Genomic DNA, 21,863 nt, shown 5'->3' on the forward strand with positions numbered 1-21,863 from the left:
GCCTTTCTTGTTTTGGGCAGATTTCCAGTCATGTTTGATTTGTATTGCACGGCGGTTACCTCGGCCTCCAGCTATTACGGGTGTAGAATCCTTTATGACCAAGCAAGATACTACAGGTACTAGCTGCAAAGTTTTGAATGTTCTTTCAGCATTAATGAATGTGACTATCCCCTTAAAACTAATTGTGTCCCTCTCTTCTCTTGCTGTTTGGCTGCTGTTCACTAGTCCTCTATAGAAAACATTTCAGATGTGGTCTTGATATTGTGCAATTTAGATACTGTCATCATTGTTGGGAGGGTGCTAGAGAAGAAATTATTTTATAATTATTCACATATCTCTATTTGTTGATTATAAATTATTTCTTCAAATTCATGAAAAGAAATTGGCAGTGTCGATATTAATATATTTGCTTACAAGTAGATACAAAAGGGTGGTCTTAATATTGTGCATAAGTGTATCTGACTATTTCTTTTTTCCTTTATTCTTTTCCTTTAAATGGATTCAGCACATAGTAATCAAATGCCTGAAAGTGCCTGTCATATGTATGATTGCTCTGGGTATACATGGTTGAGCAAAAAGCAATGATATGATTACAGATTAGTACTTATTTGATGGAAAGGTGTAAGTGGTATAAGAGAAGCTAATAGGGAGGTCCTGTTTTAAAAATCAGCTGGTTAACAGAAAACTTGTCAAGCTGATACCACACAACCCCCAAAGAATGAGATTATGCCAACTGTGCCAGTAAGAGTGTTGGAAGGGTGCACTGAGGAAGGGTCATGGTGCAGAATGAGTGCTCCTGATTGAGGAAACAGAGCTGCAGAAAGCTCTAACAGAGACATCTGTTAAAACTGAAAGGAGGACAGGAGGCAGCCACAAAGTGAGTGAGTGCTTGAAAATAAGCCCTTCTTTTTAAAGGCCTACTTCAGATTTGATTTTTAGCAAAAGCAAATAGTTACTGTTGTTTAATATAAAGAATTTCTCATATGTTGTTTAATAATTTTTTTAAATTTTTAATTAAAAAAATTTTTTTTGGCTGTGCCTCGTGGCATGCTCAGGATCTTAGTTCCCTGACCCGTGATCAAGCCTGTACCCCCTGCAGTGGAAGCATGGAGTCTTAACCACAGGACCATCAGGGAATTCCCCTATATTGTTTAATCCTATCTTCACTTAGGTTTTCATCAATGAGAATTGTATATGTATCACTCACCACTCTAGTTTTAAAATAGAGACAGATACTATAGATAGGTTTTTATAGCAGACCAAGATTTTAAAAATCATTTCTACTAAATTTTATTCTTTGTGAGCATTTACTTTTTTAGTTTACCATTGTTTATAAGATCCTCTTACAATATTTATCAATGTTTTAGCCCCAGAAATCTAATATTCCTATGTTGTATGCTTTATTCTTGGATTTTAAAGATAAACTCCCAACAGCTCTCACTAAAGAGTAGCAGGTTGGGATACATTGGCACAGACAATAGAATACAGCAAAGAGAGTGTCTGGGAGCTCAGATATACAGCATCTAAGTGTAGTAATGATCAATTTGCATACCTTTCCTTTCCCTTTTTGAGTCTAGCATGTATGTGTTACTCTCTACCAGTGAGCAACACTGGAAAAATTTAATAAACCCTTACTTTTCAAAAACCAAAAATATTATTGCGTGAAGGAAAAATAGGGTCTGTTAAAAAATATAGCTGGTCTTTTGTGCCAGTAAGACCAAAGAGGGCTTGAGAGTTAGCAGAATAAAAACCTATTGGAAAGGGGTGATGGTTAGTCCACAGAATAAATGTGGAAGACAAGGGAGTCCTAAAAATTATGAGGATAATTTAGGAACAATATAGTTCAGCTTTTCTTCAATTGTATTTCTATAAACTGAGTCCTAAATTAGATTGTTTTAAAGAAGACTGTATTTTTCCATAGGAACAATGATATAACTGGTAGTTTTGTTTCTGACCAAGGACCCAGCATTAAAATCCTAATATGCCTGATTTTAGAATAGATCTGTAAAAATTTAAAAACTCTGAATCATGAAGTAATTATAAATCTAGAGGAAACCTCGGAGATTATAGAATCCAGCCTGTCCGTTTTACCCATGAGGGAATGGTAACTTTTCTAAAACCAGGCAACTAATTATTGAGAACAGGTATCTTTAGGCCCTAAAATAGGATTCTTACTTTATATTGTGCTTTCTTCCACCAATGCACTATTAAAAGGGCATTACCGTACTGTACATAGCTACCACACAAAAAATACCAGAGAAAATATAAAGTATAAAGAAAATATAAAGATGCCAAAATAATATGAAGTATTATTAAAATATAAAATTAGCATTATATCATGGGATTGATTTAGATAAAAAATCATAAACTAGTTATAAAAAGTTTTAGATATTTAATTCCTTAAATTTTAGCAGTACTTCCAACTCTACATGAAGTGGTTCTGGTCCCTTAAAAAAAATAAGTTTTCTCCCTGAAAATGTTGAACAGTGGTTTGGTTGGTTGGTTAGTTAAACTTTGCTCTAGCAAGCAGAAGTATTCTAAGTCAACCTATTTATGAATCCCTCCTAAGATACTCATCACATTACTAATCATTTGTTACCATTATTGATAATTTAATTACTTTTTACCCTCCAGTTCCACAATTACAGACTTCCTTGCTCTCATGTGGCCTAATACTGAACTTGTACACATAAGCACAAACACACAGGCCTCCCTTTGTCACTGCATATGAGGAGCATTATTGCATTCGAAGATTATATAACCCTGGATTCTCTGCTATAACCAATTCTTAGTCCCTGATGTGATGAGACAAAAAGTGAATGACTGAAACTCTTAGGAAGTCCAAAATTATCTATAGTTTCAATCACGGTCTTCACCAGGCTGTCCACAAACTGTTCTAAAATAACAAGAATTCCCTCGTTTAAATTTTGATTTATTTTGTTTCTACATTTATGCCAAGACTTGGGTGACAACCAGATCTGACATACTTGGGTATATTAGATTCTAGACCCTACTTTATAGAGGTCTAATAAATATTTTATTTCTAAACAAACCAAGAGAAATATGTAAAAAAGGGATTAAAGAGGCACAAACAGTACAATAGGTTTGAGTTGATTGTGTGAAAAAAGGGAAGATGAAGACAACAAGGCGTTCACAGAAGAGGAAACTTGAGAGGTGAATAAACATGAAAAATATTCAACCTTATTAATCAGGGAAATACAAAAGTTAGACCATAACCATTTTTCACCTGCTAATTATAAAAAAGAAGCCCAACAAAACCAAGTGATGGAGAGGATGTTGGATTAACTCTTATAAAAGTTTCTGGGAGACAGTTTAATATAAAATTGAACATTCATGTAACCTATGACTCAACAATTCTATTCCTATGTATATACCTCATGCACTATGGAAAATGTGAAAGATATTCATAGCAGTATTGATTGTAATGACAAAAAACTGGAAACAGCCTAGATTGACAGGAGAATATAAAGACAGAGGGATGTGACAAGTGTGTAATACACACTTAATGGAATGATATTGATGATCTTGGTAATAGTCAAGTTCTGAAATTGGATGAGGCTTTTTAGGTCTCATCTTAATAATCTAACACACATACACATATATGTATATATCTCCCCTATATTATCTTATATGAATATAATATTTATAGAAAATAAAACTGATCTGAAAAATCACCAACTGGATTAAATGGCCCCCAATTAAGGAATAATTTGCCTGAATTCTTCCATAATCATTCAGGAAACTTGTTTAAATGTGATAACAGTATCACATCACGACTAAATTTTATAAAGCATATGTTCTGTTTGCAGATAGCCTAGCAGATCTTAATGTTCTCACTTATCTTTTTCTGATTTAGCTTTTTTTGTCTTTAGTCTTTGTTTACTCTTAAGTGCAGTATCGTCTACAGCTCAAGAGGAGGTAGAAAAGGAAGGACTTGCTTACTTTCTCATAGTCTCTTCACTTAATTACTGGAACCAAAATAATATAGTTCATCTCTGCCTCTCCATCCACAATAAGTCATTAGTATATAGATAGCAGAATCCAAAGAGCAACCCAGAAAAGTTTGACCTACATTAGTATCCATAGCTTTGGGTCTTTATGGTATGACTTTAATACTTGACTGATATTGAATTTTATGATATGATACAACACACTCCCAAGACCACAGCAATTTTGTATTTTCATGTCACTGATATACTCTGTTACTGTATGTGATAAAAATTAATAGTGCTTTTTAGTGCTTTTGTCCATTAAGCATTTGAGAGGCAGCAGAATATTTTAGATACACTTGTTAGTCTTGAAATGTGAATGACATATCCCGAGGCTATCATAGATGTAACCTTTCATTCTTTATATAGGTAAAATCATCTCTATTGATACTAGTTCCCTGAGAGCTGCTGGCAGAACTGGCTGGGAAGATTTAGTGAGAAAGTGCATTTATGCTTTTTTCCAACCTCAAGGCAGAGAGCCATCTTATGCCAGACAACTATTTCAAGAAGGTAAGGTTTTTTTCTCTCAGCTATTTTCGTTAACCTTGCTCTTTATTACTATTGAATAACATATATACAATCTATGGGTTGATAAGTATTTTCTTATCAAGTATTGTAAATTAGTTTTTGCAGTAATCCATTTTAGGAAAGGAAGAAATGGGTAAGCAAAGTAATTCATGAGTGGAAACTGAATTTTGGGATGCACATTTTAAAGAACAGGGTATCATGTGGTGGTCACTCATTCATTCATTCATTCATTCATTCAGTAGACATGTATCAAGTTCTTCACATACATAGAACACTATGTAAGGTGCCAGGGATACAAGGATAACAAAGCAGGGTTTTGCCTTCCAGGAGCTCAAAATCTTATGTATTGGGAGGATATGTGACTGTTTTAAAGATCTATGTGGCCTGGGCCCTAATAATAAGGATAAAACCAAAGAAGAAAAAAATTAATTCTGACTTGAGAATCAGGGATGGAGAGGAAGTGCTATTTTTGTCTGGCTTTTAGAAAATCACTCCCAGCAGAACAGGCATGTCAAGGGGCTTTTATATAATACAGATCTATATCATGCATGTAGATCTGTACTTCCTGACCATTACAGTACCAGTATCTCCTGACTCACATGGGAGTTTCAAGTTAAAATTATGTCGTATGAAATTATTAATTAATATTTGACAACTGCTATGTCATAGTAAATACTATGGGAATGTGAAATAAGCATATTCCTACCCTTAAGGAACTTAACAGTATTTTAGGAAAGATAGGGGAAATTAGCTGAGAGCTAAGGCCAGAAAATTTATAAAGATTCAAAGATAAGGAGTTTTGATATATTTAAAAATATTGTCATGTAACTATGGGAGCCTAATATACCTTTCCCATTGTAATTTATTCTCTAATCTCTTAAGTAAATAATTTCTCTGGGAAAAAACTCTTTGTATGGCTATCCCTGAAAAACAATTAAAAAATGTTTTTCATTATTCCATCACTTTTCTTAATTTTAACATTTTTCTGTTATATTAGGTTTCTTCAGTTTACAAATGATTTTTCATTCATTACATTTTAGGTCAGCTGCTTCCTAATGGTATGTGAAGGAAGCAGCTTGATTTGTTTTTTCCAGAAAGCCATCTGTATGAGTCTCACTAGTCTGTCTACTTCTGGAACAGCTTTGTGCAGACTAACGGTTCTTCAGTGGGCCTCTTACTTTTACCATCCCCAAAGATAGTGTTTCAATGGATATGACCAAGAAGTTCTCCAGGCAGTCCTAAAGTACAGTCAAGTTTGGGAACAATTACAGAAAGCAACTATTACCAAACAGTCAAGTTTGGGAACAATTACAGAAAGCAACTATTGGTTGCAAACTTTGTGACTCCCTCTATCTATAGCACTTGACTTTTGTGTAAGTAGGACATTGAGAGCACTGCCTCCACTTACTCCCTCAAATGCTGAGGTATATGGTTCTCTTCTGTTTGATTTTTACCTTAACTTTATAAGCTAAACCTTCCAAGGCTTACTTAAAAGACTTTTAGTTTTACTTGCCTATAATTTATATACATTATGACCAAGGCAAAGCAGGTCTAGATTATTGTCTCATTGTCCAAATACCTAGGCTTCCCATACATGTGATTGAGCCATGGTTTAAAGCATGTGTTTCTAAACCATTGGAATTCTCTATAAAATAGACTGATTAAAGTGTAATAAGTAACTAATCATTAACATATGAAGTGAAGCAATTTAGAGAGAAATGTAAAGAAGTATAATTCAATACCTCTTCTCCATTAGTCATGTCTTAGTGTCCTTTGCTTCTACTTTTTTAAGAAAAGAAAAATTTCTCAATAGAAATAACTCTTTTCTTAGAGTTAAATTGCCCAGAATTCACATGACTCTGACTCTAGTGTTGTGGAGATTCTGGACAACTTGCCAAATAGCATTTATGAATTGAGTGCATCTTTTTCTTATATGTTGTATTCAGCAGTATCTAACCTGGTAAGAAAAATGTGGTCCATGAAACAGTTACATGGGAATCACCTGTTAAAGATGTTGACCTACTGAATTAAAATCTCAGGTGAGAGCCCACGTATTTTTAACAAGCTCTGAAGGTGATGCTTAAGTACATCAAGTTGGAGAACTACCAGGCTACTAAGAATGGAGAGAGATGTAAATAGCCTTTGCAGTTTCCTTGCTGCCTTTCCACTAGGGATAGTGGAAAGAACTATCAGTAATAGCTCTTTAATGGCATAATATTATGCCACTGTATTTTTGATTTTCTGTAAAACTTTTAAAATGTAAAACCTCTATGAGTTCAGTTCAGCTGCTCAGTCGTGTCCGACTCTTTGCGACCCCATGAACCGCAGCACGCCAGGCCTCCCTGTCCATCACCAACTCCCGGAGTTTACCCAAACTCATGTCCATTGAGTTGGTGATTCCATCTAACCATCTCATCCTCTGTTGTCCCCTTCTCCTCCTGCCCTCAATCTTTCCCAACGTCAGGGTCTTTTCAGATGAGTCAGTTCTTTGCATCATGTGGCCAAGGTATTTGAGTTTCAGCTTCAGCATCAGTCCTTCCAGTGAACACCCAGGACTGATTTCCTTTAGGATGCACTGGTTGCATCTCCTTGCATTCCAAGGGACTCTCAAGAGTCTTCTCCAACACCACAGTTCAAAAGCATCAATTCTTTGGCACTCAGCTTTCTTTATAGTCCAACTCTCACATCCATACATGACTACTGGAAAAACCATAGCCTTCACTAGATGGACCTTTATTGACAAAGTAATGTCTCTGCTTTCTAATATGCTGTGTGGGTTGGTCATAACTTTCCTTCCAAGCAGTAAGTGTCTTTTAATTTCATGGCTGCAATCAGTCACCATCTGCAGTGATTTTGGAGCCCAAAAAAATAAAGTCAGCTGCTGTGTCCACTGTTTCCCCATCTATTTGCCATGAAGTGATGGGACCGGATGCCATGATCCTAGTTTTCTGAATGTTGAGCTTTAAGTCAACTTTTTCACTCTCCTCTTTCAATTTCATCAGGAGGCTCTTTAGTTCTTCTTCACTTTCTGCCATAATGGTGCTGTCATCTGCATATCTGATATTTAGGCAAGAAAATTTGTCCTCCATCTGTCTTTTTTCCTGCCTTTAACTTAATTTTTAAAGGCAGCAGCTGGTATAAAATCCTAATATGCATTAAAAACCTTAGTTTTTCAGCTGCTTTTGACAGAGACAGCTCGCAGACTGCTTTTAAAGAGTGCTGACCATTTTATTTTCTAGAATCAAAAATTGAAAACACATTTCAGCGGAACAGTATGTGGGAGCTTGCAGCATAAACTATATCAAAGGAGCAGTTTACCACTGAGACTGGGAGGTGAGGGGGTGCGGTGTGGGTATCAGGATCACCTGAGGAACTTCCTAAACTGGGAGGAAGTTCATATAGCTATATAGTTTCGAAAAGCTTCCTAAGTTCAGTTCAATTCAGAATCATTCTTTTAGAAAAAAGTCTAGGTTAAATGCTTCCCTAAAGTGCCTGATAACATTCATTTGGGACAGTTGTTACCAGATTTCTAGGTTCTTTGAAGAGTTTCTGGGGTGTCAGTAATAACCACATCAGTAACATCCCTCCTCACTAAGTATTCTAAAACTTTTAGAAATAGATGCAGGGGTCAAGAATCAAAACCTGACAAAGCTAAATCAGAAAACAAGCTCAGAATCTGTGATCAAATGAAATTCCAAATAGTTTTGTCCATGCCTCAGTCTTGCTTATGGAGAAAATTTGGCATGTAGAGCAATCCTTTAAACAATCAGTCCTGTAAAGAATTACGGCTCTCATTGTTGTTCAGTTGCTAAGACATGTTCGACTCTTTGTGACCCCATGGACTACAAAACACCAGGACTCCAAGTCCTTCACTCTTTCCTGGAGTTTGCTCAAACTTATATCCTTTGTATCCATATGCCATCCAACCATCTCATCCTCGGTCATCCCTTCTTCTCTTGCCCTCAATCTTTCCCAGACACCGAGTCTTTTGCAGTGAGCTGGCTCTTCACATCAGGTAGCCAAAGTATTATTGGAGCTTCAGCTTCAGCATTAGTCCTTCCAGCGCATATTGAGGGTTGATTTCCTCTGGGATTGACTGGTTTGATCTCCTTGCTGCCCAAGGGACTCCCAAGACTCTTCTCCAGCACTACAATTCAAAAGCATCAATTATTCTGCACTCAACCTTCTTTATGGTTCAACTCTCACATCTGTACATGACTACTAGAAAAACCGTAACTTTGACTTATATGGACCTTTGTCAGCAAAGTGATGTCTCTGCTTTTTAATATGCTCTCTAGGTTAGTCATAGCTTTCCTTCCAAGAAGCAAGCCTCTTTTAATTTCATGGGTGCAGTCACCATCTGCAGTGATTTTGGAACCCAGGAAAATAAAATCTGTCACTGTTTCCACTTTGTCACCTTCTGTTTTCCATGAAGTGATGAGACTGGATGCTGTGATCTTATGCTCTTTTGAATGTTGAGTTTTAAGCCAGTTTTTTCATTCTTCTCTTTCACTCTAATCAAGAGGCTCTTTAGTTCCTCTTCTGCCTAATGAGTGATATCATCTGAGGTATATGTGGTATATCTGAGGTTGTTGATATTTCTCCTGGCAGTCTTGATTCCTGCTTGTGATTCATCCAGCCCAACATTTTGCATGATATATTCTGCATATAAGTTAAATATGCGGGGTCACAATATGCAGCCTTGGAAACTCCTTTCTCAATTTTGAACCAGTCTGTTGTTCCATGTCCAGTCCTTACTGTTGCTTCTTGACCTTCATCCAGGTCTTAAGAGGCAGGTATTCCCATATCTTTAAGAATTTTCCACAGTTTGTTGTAATACACATAGTCAGAGGTTTGGTGTCATCAATAAAGCAGAAATAGATGTTTTTCTGGAATTTGGTTGCTTTCTGTATGATCCAGCAAATGTTAGTAAGTTGATCTCTGGTTCCTCTGCTTTTTCTAAATCCTGCTTATACATTTGGAAGTTCTTAGTTCATGTACTATTGAAGTCTAGCTTGAAGGATTTTGAACATTACCTCTCTGGCATGTGAAATAAGTGCAATTGTGCGGTAGTTTGAACACTCTTTGGCATTGCCCTTCTTTGGGATTGAGATGAAAACTAAACTTTTCCAGTCCTGTGGCCACTGCTGAGTTTTCCAAATTTGCTGACATATTGAGTGCAGCACTTTTATAGCACCAACTTTTAGGGTTTGAAATAGCTCAGCTGGAATTCCATCACCTCCACTAGCTTTGTTTGAGGTAATGGTTCCTAAGGCCCACTTGACGTCACACTCCAGGATGTCTGGCTGTAGGTGAGCAACCACACCATCGTGGTTATCTGGGTCATTAAAGCCGTTTTTGTATAGTTCTTCTGTGTATTCTTGCCACCTGTTCTTAATCTCTTCCTTCCCCAGGGGTCAAGCCCAGGTCTCCTGCACTGCAGGAGATTCTTTACTTTGTGAGCCGCCCGAGAAGCCCCATAGCTCCAGTACTCACATCTTAATCCAAAATTTTAGATTGTTATGCAGAGTTGAAGTTATTAGTATAAGAAGTATCTTGGTATTGGTCGAATGTGAGTGTGACAAGGGACACAAGTACTTTGGAAGCTACATATTTGTTGTTTGTTTTTTCTTTAGTATTTATTCAGGAAATATTCATTCAGTACCTGCTATGTACCAGGCTCCATGCTAGGTGTTATCTCACAATAAACTGGCTCCATTTTAGTGGTACTGAGCAAAGGTTAATTTGTATTATTAAGTCCTAAACTTGTAAATGAGAGAGTCAGAGTTCATACCTAAATCTGATTCCTAGGCTTTTATTCTTTTCATTGATCTGTGCTGCTTTCCTTTTGCTGAGTCTTTTTCTGTACATTATTATCCAAAATAAATCATTTAACTTCAAAACTTAAACTGTAAAAAGAAAAAAAAAACTTGTAATAATTTTCCTGTATTAAGTTAGTAAAGATTCCTCAATTTTGGAATTTTCATTAATTTAGTGTCTTCCAAATTAAGGCAGCATAATTACCAAAGGACTCTTGATGTTTTTGTCATCCACATAAAGTATCTTAATGCATGCTTCAGTCAGTTCAGTCATGTCTGACTCTTTGCAACCCTGGTGACTCTTTGCAGTCTACCAGGCTTCTCTGTCCATGGGATTCTCCAGACAAGAATAATGGAGTGGCTTGCTGTGACCTTCACCAGGGAATCTTCCGGACCTGGGGGTCAAACCAACATCTCTTATATCTTCTGCATTGGCAGGGGGTTTTTTACCACTGGCATACCTGGGAAACCCAAGTATCTTAATGTTCCCATGTTAATGTCAATGTTCTCCAAGATTCTAGTTCTTTCTCACTTTACAGGGCATGTCAATAAGTCAAGAAATTTCTCTCCAATAATTTTCATTGTAAAAGTAAATCTGGATTTCTACACAGGCAAAAACATAAATTAAGATACAATATAAGCATTTGAGAAGATAGGTAAGATTTAAAATCTGTCCTTTAAAGAAAAATTGTAGTAGTTGATCAGTATTAACAAATCAATATTAACCTATTGAGATTAAATTCAAGTTGAAGATCAATACTAGATGACTATATGCAAAGCATCATACAGTTTCAATGGAGAGTGGAAAACAAGAATGGGACATAGTATTAACTCATGTTTATTCTACCTGAAGAAGAAAAATAAGTGTATAAAAGGTTATCTACTCCTACTCAAAGAGCTGTAGAAGAGATGTTTAGGAAATAATGTATGTATGGAGCTATACTATTTTGGAGCTATCCAATATTGTAGTCACTAGCCACATGCATCTATTGGGTACCTGACATGTGGCTAGTGTGAGTAAGGGACTGAATTTTAAATTTTATTTAATTCTAAATTTAATTTTCCACATTATGATAGTGACTGATGACTACCATATTTTACAGTGAGCTCAATGGTGAAGAGCCAGTGAATATTTCAGCAGAATGATCCTAATGAGAAATAAATACTGATGAAGAAATAGATCGAATGGCATAAGCAAAATAACATGAAATGTATATTGTGTCTTTTCTCACCCTTTATAACTTTCTCATTGTCCCACGCTAATAATTTATCATAAAATACCACCTTTTTGTTGTAACTATGTTTTCCAAAATATATTGTCAAAAGATATTGACATATGGGAATTGTTAATATTTTTTAGGGTTTTGTCATAACAAACATTTAACTTATATCCTTATACAGAAATTACTGGTTTTCATTAAAGACTTATGTATCACTTATTATTTCTCTAGATACTAAATTTTTCCATATTTTATTTGGTAAATGTGCCAGGATTTGGCTGAAACTGCCAGATGGGTAAGAAATCCTTGCTATTAAATTTATATCCTGGTTTTGGTACTGAGGGAGATTTATGCATGGCATAGATTTCTAGCAGATTATGCCCTCTTCGGTTTACATGGTGTACCCAAGACAATAAAATAGAGCCTGTCTTCTTGTTGCTTAAAGTAATATGTAGCCTCTAAAATTATCAATTGGTCATTTTGTCTTTTTCATATGTCTTTAAAGTGTGATTGAAGCTCTTTCTAAAATGTCTTTGAAAAATAGGACTAACATTTATTACGGACTAAATTATAGTAGTCATTTGTGGTAGTAATTATTGTATTTAAGTGGATATGATTTTTAACCTTAGTATAGCTGAATCTACCTATTAAATCTTCCTTAAAAAAGAATTCTATTGTATTACTTAAACATTGATGGCATTTTCTTATTTAGTAGTCTGATGTAGCCTTTACATATTTCATAAATATTTACCAGTAGAGTTAAGAGTTTCATCTGTTGTTAATAAAGCTTTAAGACAAAAGTAACTCATGTTGTGTACATAGTGATTCAATTGCCTTAACCCAGGTTTTATTCTGTATTAGTAATCAGAGGCTTTATTATTAATTTGCTTGTTAGTAAACTAAATTCAAACATCAAAAATAATATATATGACTATAATAATTTGTCGGGGTGGATCTTATTAATTCACATTCCTGAGTGAAAAATTAAATTTGAATTTCAGTTAAAGAGTTCTGCAAACTAATCAAAACTTGGAGAATTTTGTGCTTTGTTGATATCTCAATAAAGCTGTTTTTAAAAATCAGCCAGCTAAAGGGGTGGAAAAACTTGTTAGATAATACTGAAAAGGAGAGGGGAAGAAGTTACTTCTTGGTCTTTTTAACGAACACTTAATAAATTGAAGGAGCTGCCCCATTACAGGGAAAGATTAGGTTGACTTTTTTGTGGTTTGTGGTTTCTTCATAATCACAACTTCTGTGAGGAGGCAACCATTCAAGTAGAACTGAATTAAAACTTATCCTCAGACTGTATGTTTCACCCTGAATCATTTTTCCCCCTCAGATATCTGCTATATCTGAACCACACTTTGAGTCTGAGCAGGTAGCAACTGGAAGGACATTTAAATGAGGTTCTAGGTAGAAATAAGGCTTAGTAACTCTCCTCTGCCCAAAGTATAAGTATCAGCGTTTTAACTAGGTTTCTCTTTTGTTTGAAACAGTGATGACTCGTGGCACTGCCTCCAGCCCATCCTATAGATTCATATTGAATGATGGGACAATGCTTAGCGCCCACACCAAGTGTAAACTTTGCTACCCTCAAAGTCCAGACATGCAACCTTTCATCATGGGAATTCATATCATCGACAGGTACTACTTATTTGGAGAGTTTCATATGAAATAAGTCAGTTCACATATCTCTTCTTAGAAAAGAAAGTTTTATACTCTTGATGGCCAGAAAACCAGTTTTTCATTAGGCATTTAACTAGCACGATGAGAATATAATCAGTATATCCATACTGAGTTTTATAGTTTTGTCGCCTAACTATAGCTTTGTTGTTCAAAAAGGGAGAAAGAAAAGGTGTGACTGAATATATGCTTTAGGGGTAAAAACCAAAAACGTGGCTAAAAATTTCCAGCTTTCCATATATAAACTTATGGTCGTATAAAAGATTCAAGTTTATTAGTATTGTTATTTTTAATTTTAAAAGTACTTTATTTTCATTAAGGCAAAACTCAGTGACTCCTGAGTTCAAGTTGACAGTTTCTCAAGCTACAAATTATTTAACTATCAACTTGAGATATTTGAATGTCACTGCCTCTAATTTGTTCTCCTCTCAAAATGTGTTTTACACTATTATATATGGTAAATTCATGAGACCATTCTTTTATCCTATGAATTATTCAAAACTCTACAACTATTTAAAATTTAGCATTAAACAAAAACATTTTCCCTCACTTCATCTTTCCCTCATCTGATATATTTGCTTATTGGAACATGGTAATACCAGTCACAAATCTGTTGTCATAATTATGGATTTGAGTAAAAGAACTTGATGAAAATCTGAATTCAGTATTCTGCTTTTTCTAATTTTAGTTTAATTTATGCTTGTGAGTGGAATTAGCACAGTTCTTTTTTTCATATTGTGATTTCTCTTTCAAAACATCTGCTATGTCTGCATGTCACCCTTTTTAATTTTTACATCAGTGACACAGTATTTTCCTTACCCAGTCTTCCTCTTTGGAGTTAAAATACTTAAAAGCTATAATGAAGGGAGTCATGAGTAAATACTTTGTAACCAGAAGTGTGGGAAGTTTCTCTTTCCACCAAAAGTCTGATGTAGTGTTAATTATTTGGATTAAGTTTTGTAAAGTTTTAAAGTATATATATTGGAAGTTTTCTAGGGCCAGGAAAGATTTCTTGCGCATTTAACCATTATCAAATGTATAGTATCTTAAACACTATTTTCCCGTGAAGTGTTCTATGTTCTAACATTTCACTGTGGTACTAACAGTCCACTGTTTTCTTTAGTTTAAAATAATACAAAAGCTTTTTACATGATAGTTTGCAACATTATTGAGGTTAATGGTCTTGTTTTATAATATGCTTTATAAAATATTATAATGGAAACTAATGAAGATGTCTGAATGTCTTTTCCCCTCTCTAGGGAACACAGTGGTCTTTCTCCTCAAGATGACACTAATCCTGGAATGTCAGTGCCCCGGGTAAACCCTTCCGTCAATCCCAGTATCTCTCCAGCTCACGGTGTGGCCCGTTCATCTACATTGCCACAATCCAACAGCAACATGGTACCCACCAGAGTAAACCGCCAACAGAGCTCAGACCTTCATAGCAGCAGTCATAGCAATTCTAGCAACAGCCAAGGGAGTTTTGGATGCTCACCTGGAAATCAGATTGTAGCCAGTGTTGCCTTAAACCAGGGACAGGCCAGTTCCCAGAGCACTAATCCCCCTTTAAACCTCAATAATTCCCCTATGGAAGGTACAGGAATATCCCTTGCACAGTTCATGTCTCCAAGGAGACAAGTTAGTTCTGGATTGGCAACAAGGCCCAGGATGCCAAACAATTCATTTCCTCCTAATATTCCAACATTAAGCTCCCCCGTTAGCATGACAAATACTGCCTGTAATAATAGTAACCGATCCTATTCAAACATCCCAGTAACACCTTTACAGAGTATGAATGAAGGACCCAATAACTCTGTTGGCTTCTCTGCCAGTTCTCCAGTCCTCAGGCAGATGAGCTCACAGAATTCACCTAGCAGATTAAATATACAACCAGCAAAAGCTGAATCCAAAGATAATAAAGAGATTGCATCCATTTTAAATGAAATGATTCAGTCTGACAATAGCTCTAATGACAGCAAACCTCTGGATTCTGGGCTTCTACATAACAATGACAGACTCTCAGATGGAGACAATAAATACTCTCAAACTAGTCACAAACTAGTGCAGCTTTTGACAACGACTGCAGAGCAGCAGTTACGGCATGCTGATATAGACACAAGTTGCAAAGAGGTACTGTCTTGCACAGGCACTTCCACCTCTGCCTCTACTAACTCTTCAAGCGGTTCTTGCCCCTCCTCTCATAGCTCACTGACCGAGCGGCACAAAATCCTACACCGTCTGTTACAGGAGGGTAGCCCCTCGGATATCACAACTTTGTCGGTGGAGCCTGATAAGAAGGATAGTGCATCTACTTCTGTGTCAGTGACTGGACAGGTCCAGGGAAATTCCAGTGTAAAACTGGAACTGGATACTTCCAAGAAAAAAGAATCAAAAGACCATCAGCTCCTACGCTACCTTTTAGATAAAGATGAGAAAGATTTAAGATCCACTCCGAACCTGAGCCTGGATGATGTAAAGGTGAAGGTGGAAAAGAAAGAACAGATGGATCCTTGTAACACAAACCCAGCCCCCATGACCAAACCTGCTCCTGAGGAAATTAAACTGGAGTCACAGAGCCAGGTAGGTAATGCTTTACTTCATAGAATGAACATTCCTAGTTATTTTTTCTTTTGTTTTGTTCCATGCATAGACTATATTTGGATTCAGGCTATGTTTTGCTCTTGGAGAAGGTAATGGCACTCCATTCCAGTACTCTTGCCTGGTAAATCCCATGGATGGAGGAGCCTGATAGGCTGCAGTCCATGGGGTCGCAAAGAGTCAGACATGACTGAGCGACTTCACTTTCACTTTTCACTTTTATGCATTGGAGAAGGAAATGTCAACCCACTCCAGTGTCCCTGCCTGGAGAATCCCAGGGATGGGGTCGCACAGAGTCGGACACGACTGAAGTGACTTAGCAGTAGCAGTATGTTTTGCCCTATCCACTGGGCACATATTAAAAGATTAGTATCAATGGTTGAAAACCCACAGGTGCCCTCAAAAATTCTCTTTGGGACCTTGGAGAGCTGCAATATTTAGTGTGGCATTCTAAGAAAGTAGATGTTTCTTTTGATAAAGTCAGAGTTCACATCTTTGAAGATTTTAGAAAAAATACTTTCCCTGCCCCCTCCTCTCATCTCTCCACCTATTAAATCCGGCTCTTTCAGAATAAAGCCCAGAAACTGGTATTTTAAAGACTTCCTGGAGAACTTTGATAGGTAACTAAGTTTGGGAACCTTCAATGTAAATGAAATGAGAGAGAAATGTGAGGAGGTGGACACGGCTGCCTACTCTGGCTTGCTTTACTATTTAATTTTCTTTGAAACATTTTCTAAAGTCATTTTCCTTCTCACTCTAACCACTCTCAACCCCCAGCCCCCATCAGATAGCGACTTGGAGTATTCTGGATAGTAGGGTATATAACATGCTCTGAAACAGAAGTAAATACAAATAAACCTTTGTGTAAATTGTTATGGATCAGGAACCTCTGTGTTTAGGCTGGGGTAGCAGGTGGTGAAAAGTAATAGGCAGCTTCATTTATTAAATAATTGCTGTGGATTCTGAAGAAATTTAAGAAAAGCAGAAAATGTGATTCCTCCCCACTAGAAGCTTATGCATTATTTAGACAGAATATAGACATCCATGAAATAGCTGAATATGTTTTTTCAAAGCAGTTTATTAATAAGATTCTTCCTTATGAAGCCAAATTTACACTTAGTATGTATAGATCCTAGAGTTTCTTAAGTGAGCTTTATTTTCTGCCCTTATCTCCCAGAAGCCTCTCTCTTCTCTCAGGCATACTACATTTTAGGTACATGGAAGCCCTTCCTATTCTTGGGATAAGCCATGTCTCTTCTAAGCATCTTCTGCCTTGCTCTCCTTTCTATGTCTGCTGAACTTCTACTCATCCTTTAAACACAGTTCACAATCGTTCACACACAATACACAATCATTTCTGTAAAGCTTCCCCCAGCCACTCTAGTTAGACATTCTTTTCCTCAAATGCTCAGAGTCTCTGTATTGTCTCTATTTACTATTTGTAATAACGCTGTTTTGGTTATTTCTTTACACATGTTTTCTTTGAGAAGGTTGTCCTGTGTTTCTTGGTACAGCTAAACTAGTGTCGTGTTTCTAAGCTGGATAATAGCTTTAAATAACTACATTAAAATTCTCAGTCTTTAAAATTGACTTCACAAATAACAACTTTATAAGAAAATGCCATTGTATACTCTCTTGGCACATCTGTTTTGGTGTACATACATGCACTTCTGCTGAGTTTATACCTGGGGATGGAATTACAGGATCATAAAATATTTGTATGTTCATCTTTAGCAGATAATGCCAGTTTTTCCAGGGTATGAGAATTCCTTCTAGCTGTTCCATGTCCTTATTAATACTTGGTGTTGTGTATCTTTTTAACTTCTAGCCATTCTGGGATCTGTGTAGTGATATTTCATAGTTTTAATCTGCCTTTCCCTAATAAATATCTGGGCTTCCCAGGTGGTGCTAGTAGTAAAGAACCCTCTTGCCAATGTAGGAGACATAGAGATGCAGGTTCGATCCCTGGGTCGGGAAGATCCCCTGGAGGAGGGCATAGCAACCCACTCCAGTATTCTTGCCTGAAGAATCCCATGGACAGTGGAGCCTGGTCAGCTACAGTCCATGGGTTGCAAAGGGTTGTACACTATCGAAGCGACTTCGCACACAATAAATATTTATTGGTCATTTGGATGTTTTCTTTTGTAAATAGTTTGTCGAAGTGTCTTGCCCAATTTCCCAATATGTTGTACTTTTCCTATGACGTGTGAGAGTTCTTTACACATTTTGGGTGAGTAATTTATTGGTTATATATTTACAGATGTCTTCTCTATACTGTGCCTTGCCTTTTCTCTCTGTTAGTGGTGCTTTTTGATGAAGTGAAGTTCTCCATTTTAATGTAGACTCCAAACTGTCAGTTTTTTCCTTTTTGATTAGTACTTTTTGCACATGCCACAAAAGATGTGTTTAAAAATAGTCATAGTAGTTTTATTTATATTAGCCCCAAACCAGAAAAATTCCCAAATCCATCACTAGAATTGGTAAATAAATATTGTAGCATATTCATACAATGGGATACTATTCAGCAACAGAAACAAAATGCACTATTACTACCTGGAACAGCATGTCTAAACTTCAGAAATGTAATGTGAAAGAAGCCAGACATTTAAAAAAATATGTACATATAATTCTACAATCTAGGAAGAAATTTTAGTTGAATTAAGTAATAAAACCCAAACAGCTAGACATTTTATGTTTATGAATTACCTTAAGGTAACCGTCGTGGAATAATGTTGTGAAATAAAGGTCAATTTTCTCCTGTGCCTAGCCACAGACAGATGTAGGAACTCCCTACTTATGATAGAAAATAGGTTTCCTACTCTGTTAAGTCTTTAAATGGAAAGTGACCTTTCTGGGATATTTGAAGCTGCTGCTGCTAAGTCGCTTCAGTCACGTCCAACTCTGTGCGACCCCTTAGACGGCAGCCCACCAGGCTCCGCAATCCCTGGGATTCTGCAGGCAAGAATACTGGAGTGGGTTGCCATTTCCTTCTCCAATGCATGAAAGTGAAAAGTGAAAGTGAAGTCGCCTTAGTCATGTCCGACTCTTAGCAACCCCGTGGACCACAGCCTACCAGGCTCCTCCATCCATGGGATTTTCCAGGCAAGAGTACTGGAGTGGGGTGCCATTGCCTTCTTCGTATTTGAAGCTAATATTCATTAAAAAGAAATTTCACAAACTTTAAGAAATTATTTTTAAAAAGTATGTCAATGTAAATATATTTTTTACTCCTTCATAAAGTAAGCCATTTTATAAAATTTTGAAAAATATGATCGGTAAAAATCACTCATGATGTTATTGTCATAACACGGTACTCTCGATATCTCTTTCCAGTTAAATCTTTTTCCATTGTGTACATTTTATACCAAAATATAATAGATAAGCCCCATATGTATGTTGTCTTACATCCTACAGTATATCAGTACCATAAACTTCCACATTTTGTTCCTGTGTTAGGTCATGCTATTTCATTGAGGCCCCAGTCTTTCTAATGGTTTCTTCTTTCTTCATTCTCTCATAGTCACACTCAATTCATGTATTTTAAAGGAACAACTTGTTTTCTACTTTCTTTCAGGTGAAAGTGTAGAAAGTGTTTCCTCTAACTTTGGTTTCCGTTCTTAGTTTACAGCTGACCTTGACCAGTTTGATCAGTTACTACCCGCGCTGGAGAAGGCACCACAGTTGTCAGGCTTATGCGAGACAGAGAGGATGGATGGTGCAGTCACCAGTGTGGCCATCAAATCGGAGATCCTGCCATCTGCACTTCAGTCCACCACTGCCAGGCCCACTTCCAGGCTGAACAGTATGTGTTGGGGACAGAACGTCATTTTAAATGTTTAGTGATGATATGGATTAGAGCTTTGTCTCATAATTATTGCACAGACCTTTTGTTTATTGGGATTGAAGTATCTTTTCATTAATACCACAGTTAGGAGTATATAGTTGATTTTATATATATGAATGTCACTCATCTTGTGTATTTTAAGTTATAGTATAGCTTCTACTTTTTGATAGGTAATTTTAAGGTGAGCAGTTGATATTAAGAAGAGTAATTTTATGTTCTTACCCAACCCTTCCATAGTAGGACTTTCAGAAGTATAATGTTGGGTCAGATTATGTTTCCAGAGTGTCTTTCTTGAACACTAGTTCCATAAATTGTGAGGAAAAGGATTTTGTGCTGACATACACTGGGCAAATGCTTCATGACGCATATACCATTCCTTAGTGTATATTAGAGTTTTTATGAAGTCCTGTGTTTAGAGAAACCAGTTTAGCTTTTTAAGTTTTTTGCTTTGTCTTCATGCCAGTTTCTTTTTTAATTCTTAAAAAATTACACATTTTTTAAAGTTTACATTCCATTTGCAATTATTATAGAATATTGGCTATATTCCCTATGGTGTATAATACATCCTTGTTGCCTATCTTACGATTTAAATTTAAATTAAATATTTCTTTAACCCAACATTTACCAAACTTTTCTTGATTATGGAATTCCTTTCGTAAGTAGTATGTGTTACCCCACAGAATGAGTTTTTCATGGAGACAACTGTGTTGAAATAGGTCATGACTGCTCTCGCCCGTGTTACTTTCCTACTTAAGAGACACTTTGAATAGTATATTTCCAGTTCATGAAGATAGAGCTGTCAGATTATTTTCACCTGTCAGATTTGAAGTTGAAAAAAATAGTTGTGATAATTCCATTGTGTGACCTTGAAAGTAAGGGAAACGAACCAGCCCACTTTCAAGTTTTGCCTATCCCTCATCTCATGGGACCAGATGTGGGGCTTGTTTATTTCAATCATACTTCAGCTTTTAGCTATCATGACTCAATTCCTGAAAGCTTTGGAAAGTTAGGCATTTGGAAAGAAAAATCTCAAATCATCTCTGACATTTTGGGAAGCAGTTTTTCAACTGAGCAGAACACTAGATGAGAGCAGGAGCCTAGGTTCAAGTCTCACATTTTCCATTTATTATTAATAACAGTTATACCTTCAGCAAATGAATTTTCTGAGCCTCATTCTCTTTATCTACAAAACAAGGATTTGTTGTTCAGTTGCCTAAGTCGTGCCCAACTCTTTGTGACCCCACAAACAGCAGCATGCCAGGCTTCCCTGTCCTTCACTATCTCCTGGAGCTTGCTCAAACTCATGTCCGTTGAGTCAGTGATGCCATCCAACTGTCTCGTCCTCTGTCGTCCTCTTCACCTCCTGCCTTCAATCTTTCCTAGCATCGGGGTCTTTTCCAATGAGTCAGCTCTTTTATTATTATAAAATAAGAATTAGATGAAATGATTTCAGAAGTCTTCTAATTGAAATTAGACTCCAGACCCTGGGATATCAGGGACAGGTGGGGAAACAGTGAGGTGTAAGGCTAAAAGGAGATAAAATAAGAGTTTGTGAACTGATTGGTTCGATCCTGGTCCTTCCCCTTCTGATGTGGGAAACTGGAGGAGTTATCTTGAGAGAGAACACATGGCCAAAAGAAGATGTTGGGATGTGGGTATTTATGGGGAAATCCCTATAGTGCAAAGGTTAGATATCCAATAGTGGGACTTATCTGGTGGTCCAATAGTTAAGACTCCATGCCTCCAATGCAGGGGGCACAGGTTTGACCCCTGCTCAGAGAACTAAGATCCCACATGCCAAATGACATGATCAAAAAATAAAAATAAATAAAATAACAGTAATAAGCGTCCAACGGTGAAGGCTACAAGCAGGCACAAGCCTTACACAGAACCCAACCAGTCAATGTTTTAGAACAGTGTATCTGTTTAGAACAAACACAGCCAAAGACCATCAAGAGTTGAAGCCTGTAACATAAAAGAGAGCAAACTAACCAGACAAAAAGAGTATACAGTGGAAATATATAATGAGTGTATAGACTAACAATTTTTGAAAAGATACATCATCCATGAGTAGCATCAGAAGAAAAAAAGGACAAAAGCAAGAAAGGACTTTTGGAAATTACATATCCAAAATTTTTAAATTTCAAAAGAAATATTAGAA

At 36.6% G+C, this 21,863-nt stretch overlaps 1 protein-coding gene across 7 annotated transcripts in view; it reads left to right on the forward strand.

The window, feature by feature from the left end:
- The window catches only part of NCOA1 (nuclear receptor coactivator 1), a 204,355-nt gene that overhangs the window by 136,216 nt on the left and 46,276 nt on the right, over positions 1-21,863 (forward strand). For all 7 annotated transcript variants that reach the window (XM_065928668.1, XM_065928672.1, XM_065928670.1 and 4 more), the window contains 5 exons: positions 21-116; positions 4,380-4,520; positions 13,074-13,221; positions 14,520-15,840; positions 19,480-19,660. In XM_065928668.1, the coding sequence (XP_065784740.1) occupies positions 21-116; positions 4,380-4,520; positions 13,074-13,221; positions 14,520-15,840; positions 19,480-19,660 (1,887 nt within the window). The remainder of the gene's footprint in view (positions 1-20; positions 117-4,379; positions 4,521-13,073; positions 13,222-14,519; positions 15,841-19,479; positions 19,661-21,863) is intronic.

Source organism: Muntiacus reevesi, chromosome 3, assembly GCF_963930625.1.
Source record: "Muntiacus reevesi chromosome 3, mMunRee1.1, whole genome shotgun sequence".
Lineage (NCBI taxonomy): Eukaryota > Metazoa > Chordata > Mammalia > Artiodactyla > Cervidae > Muntiacus > Muntiacus reevesi.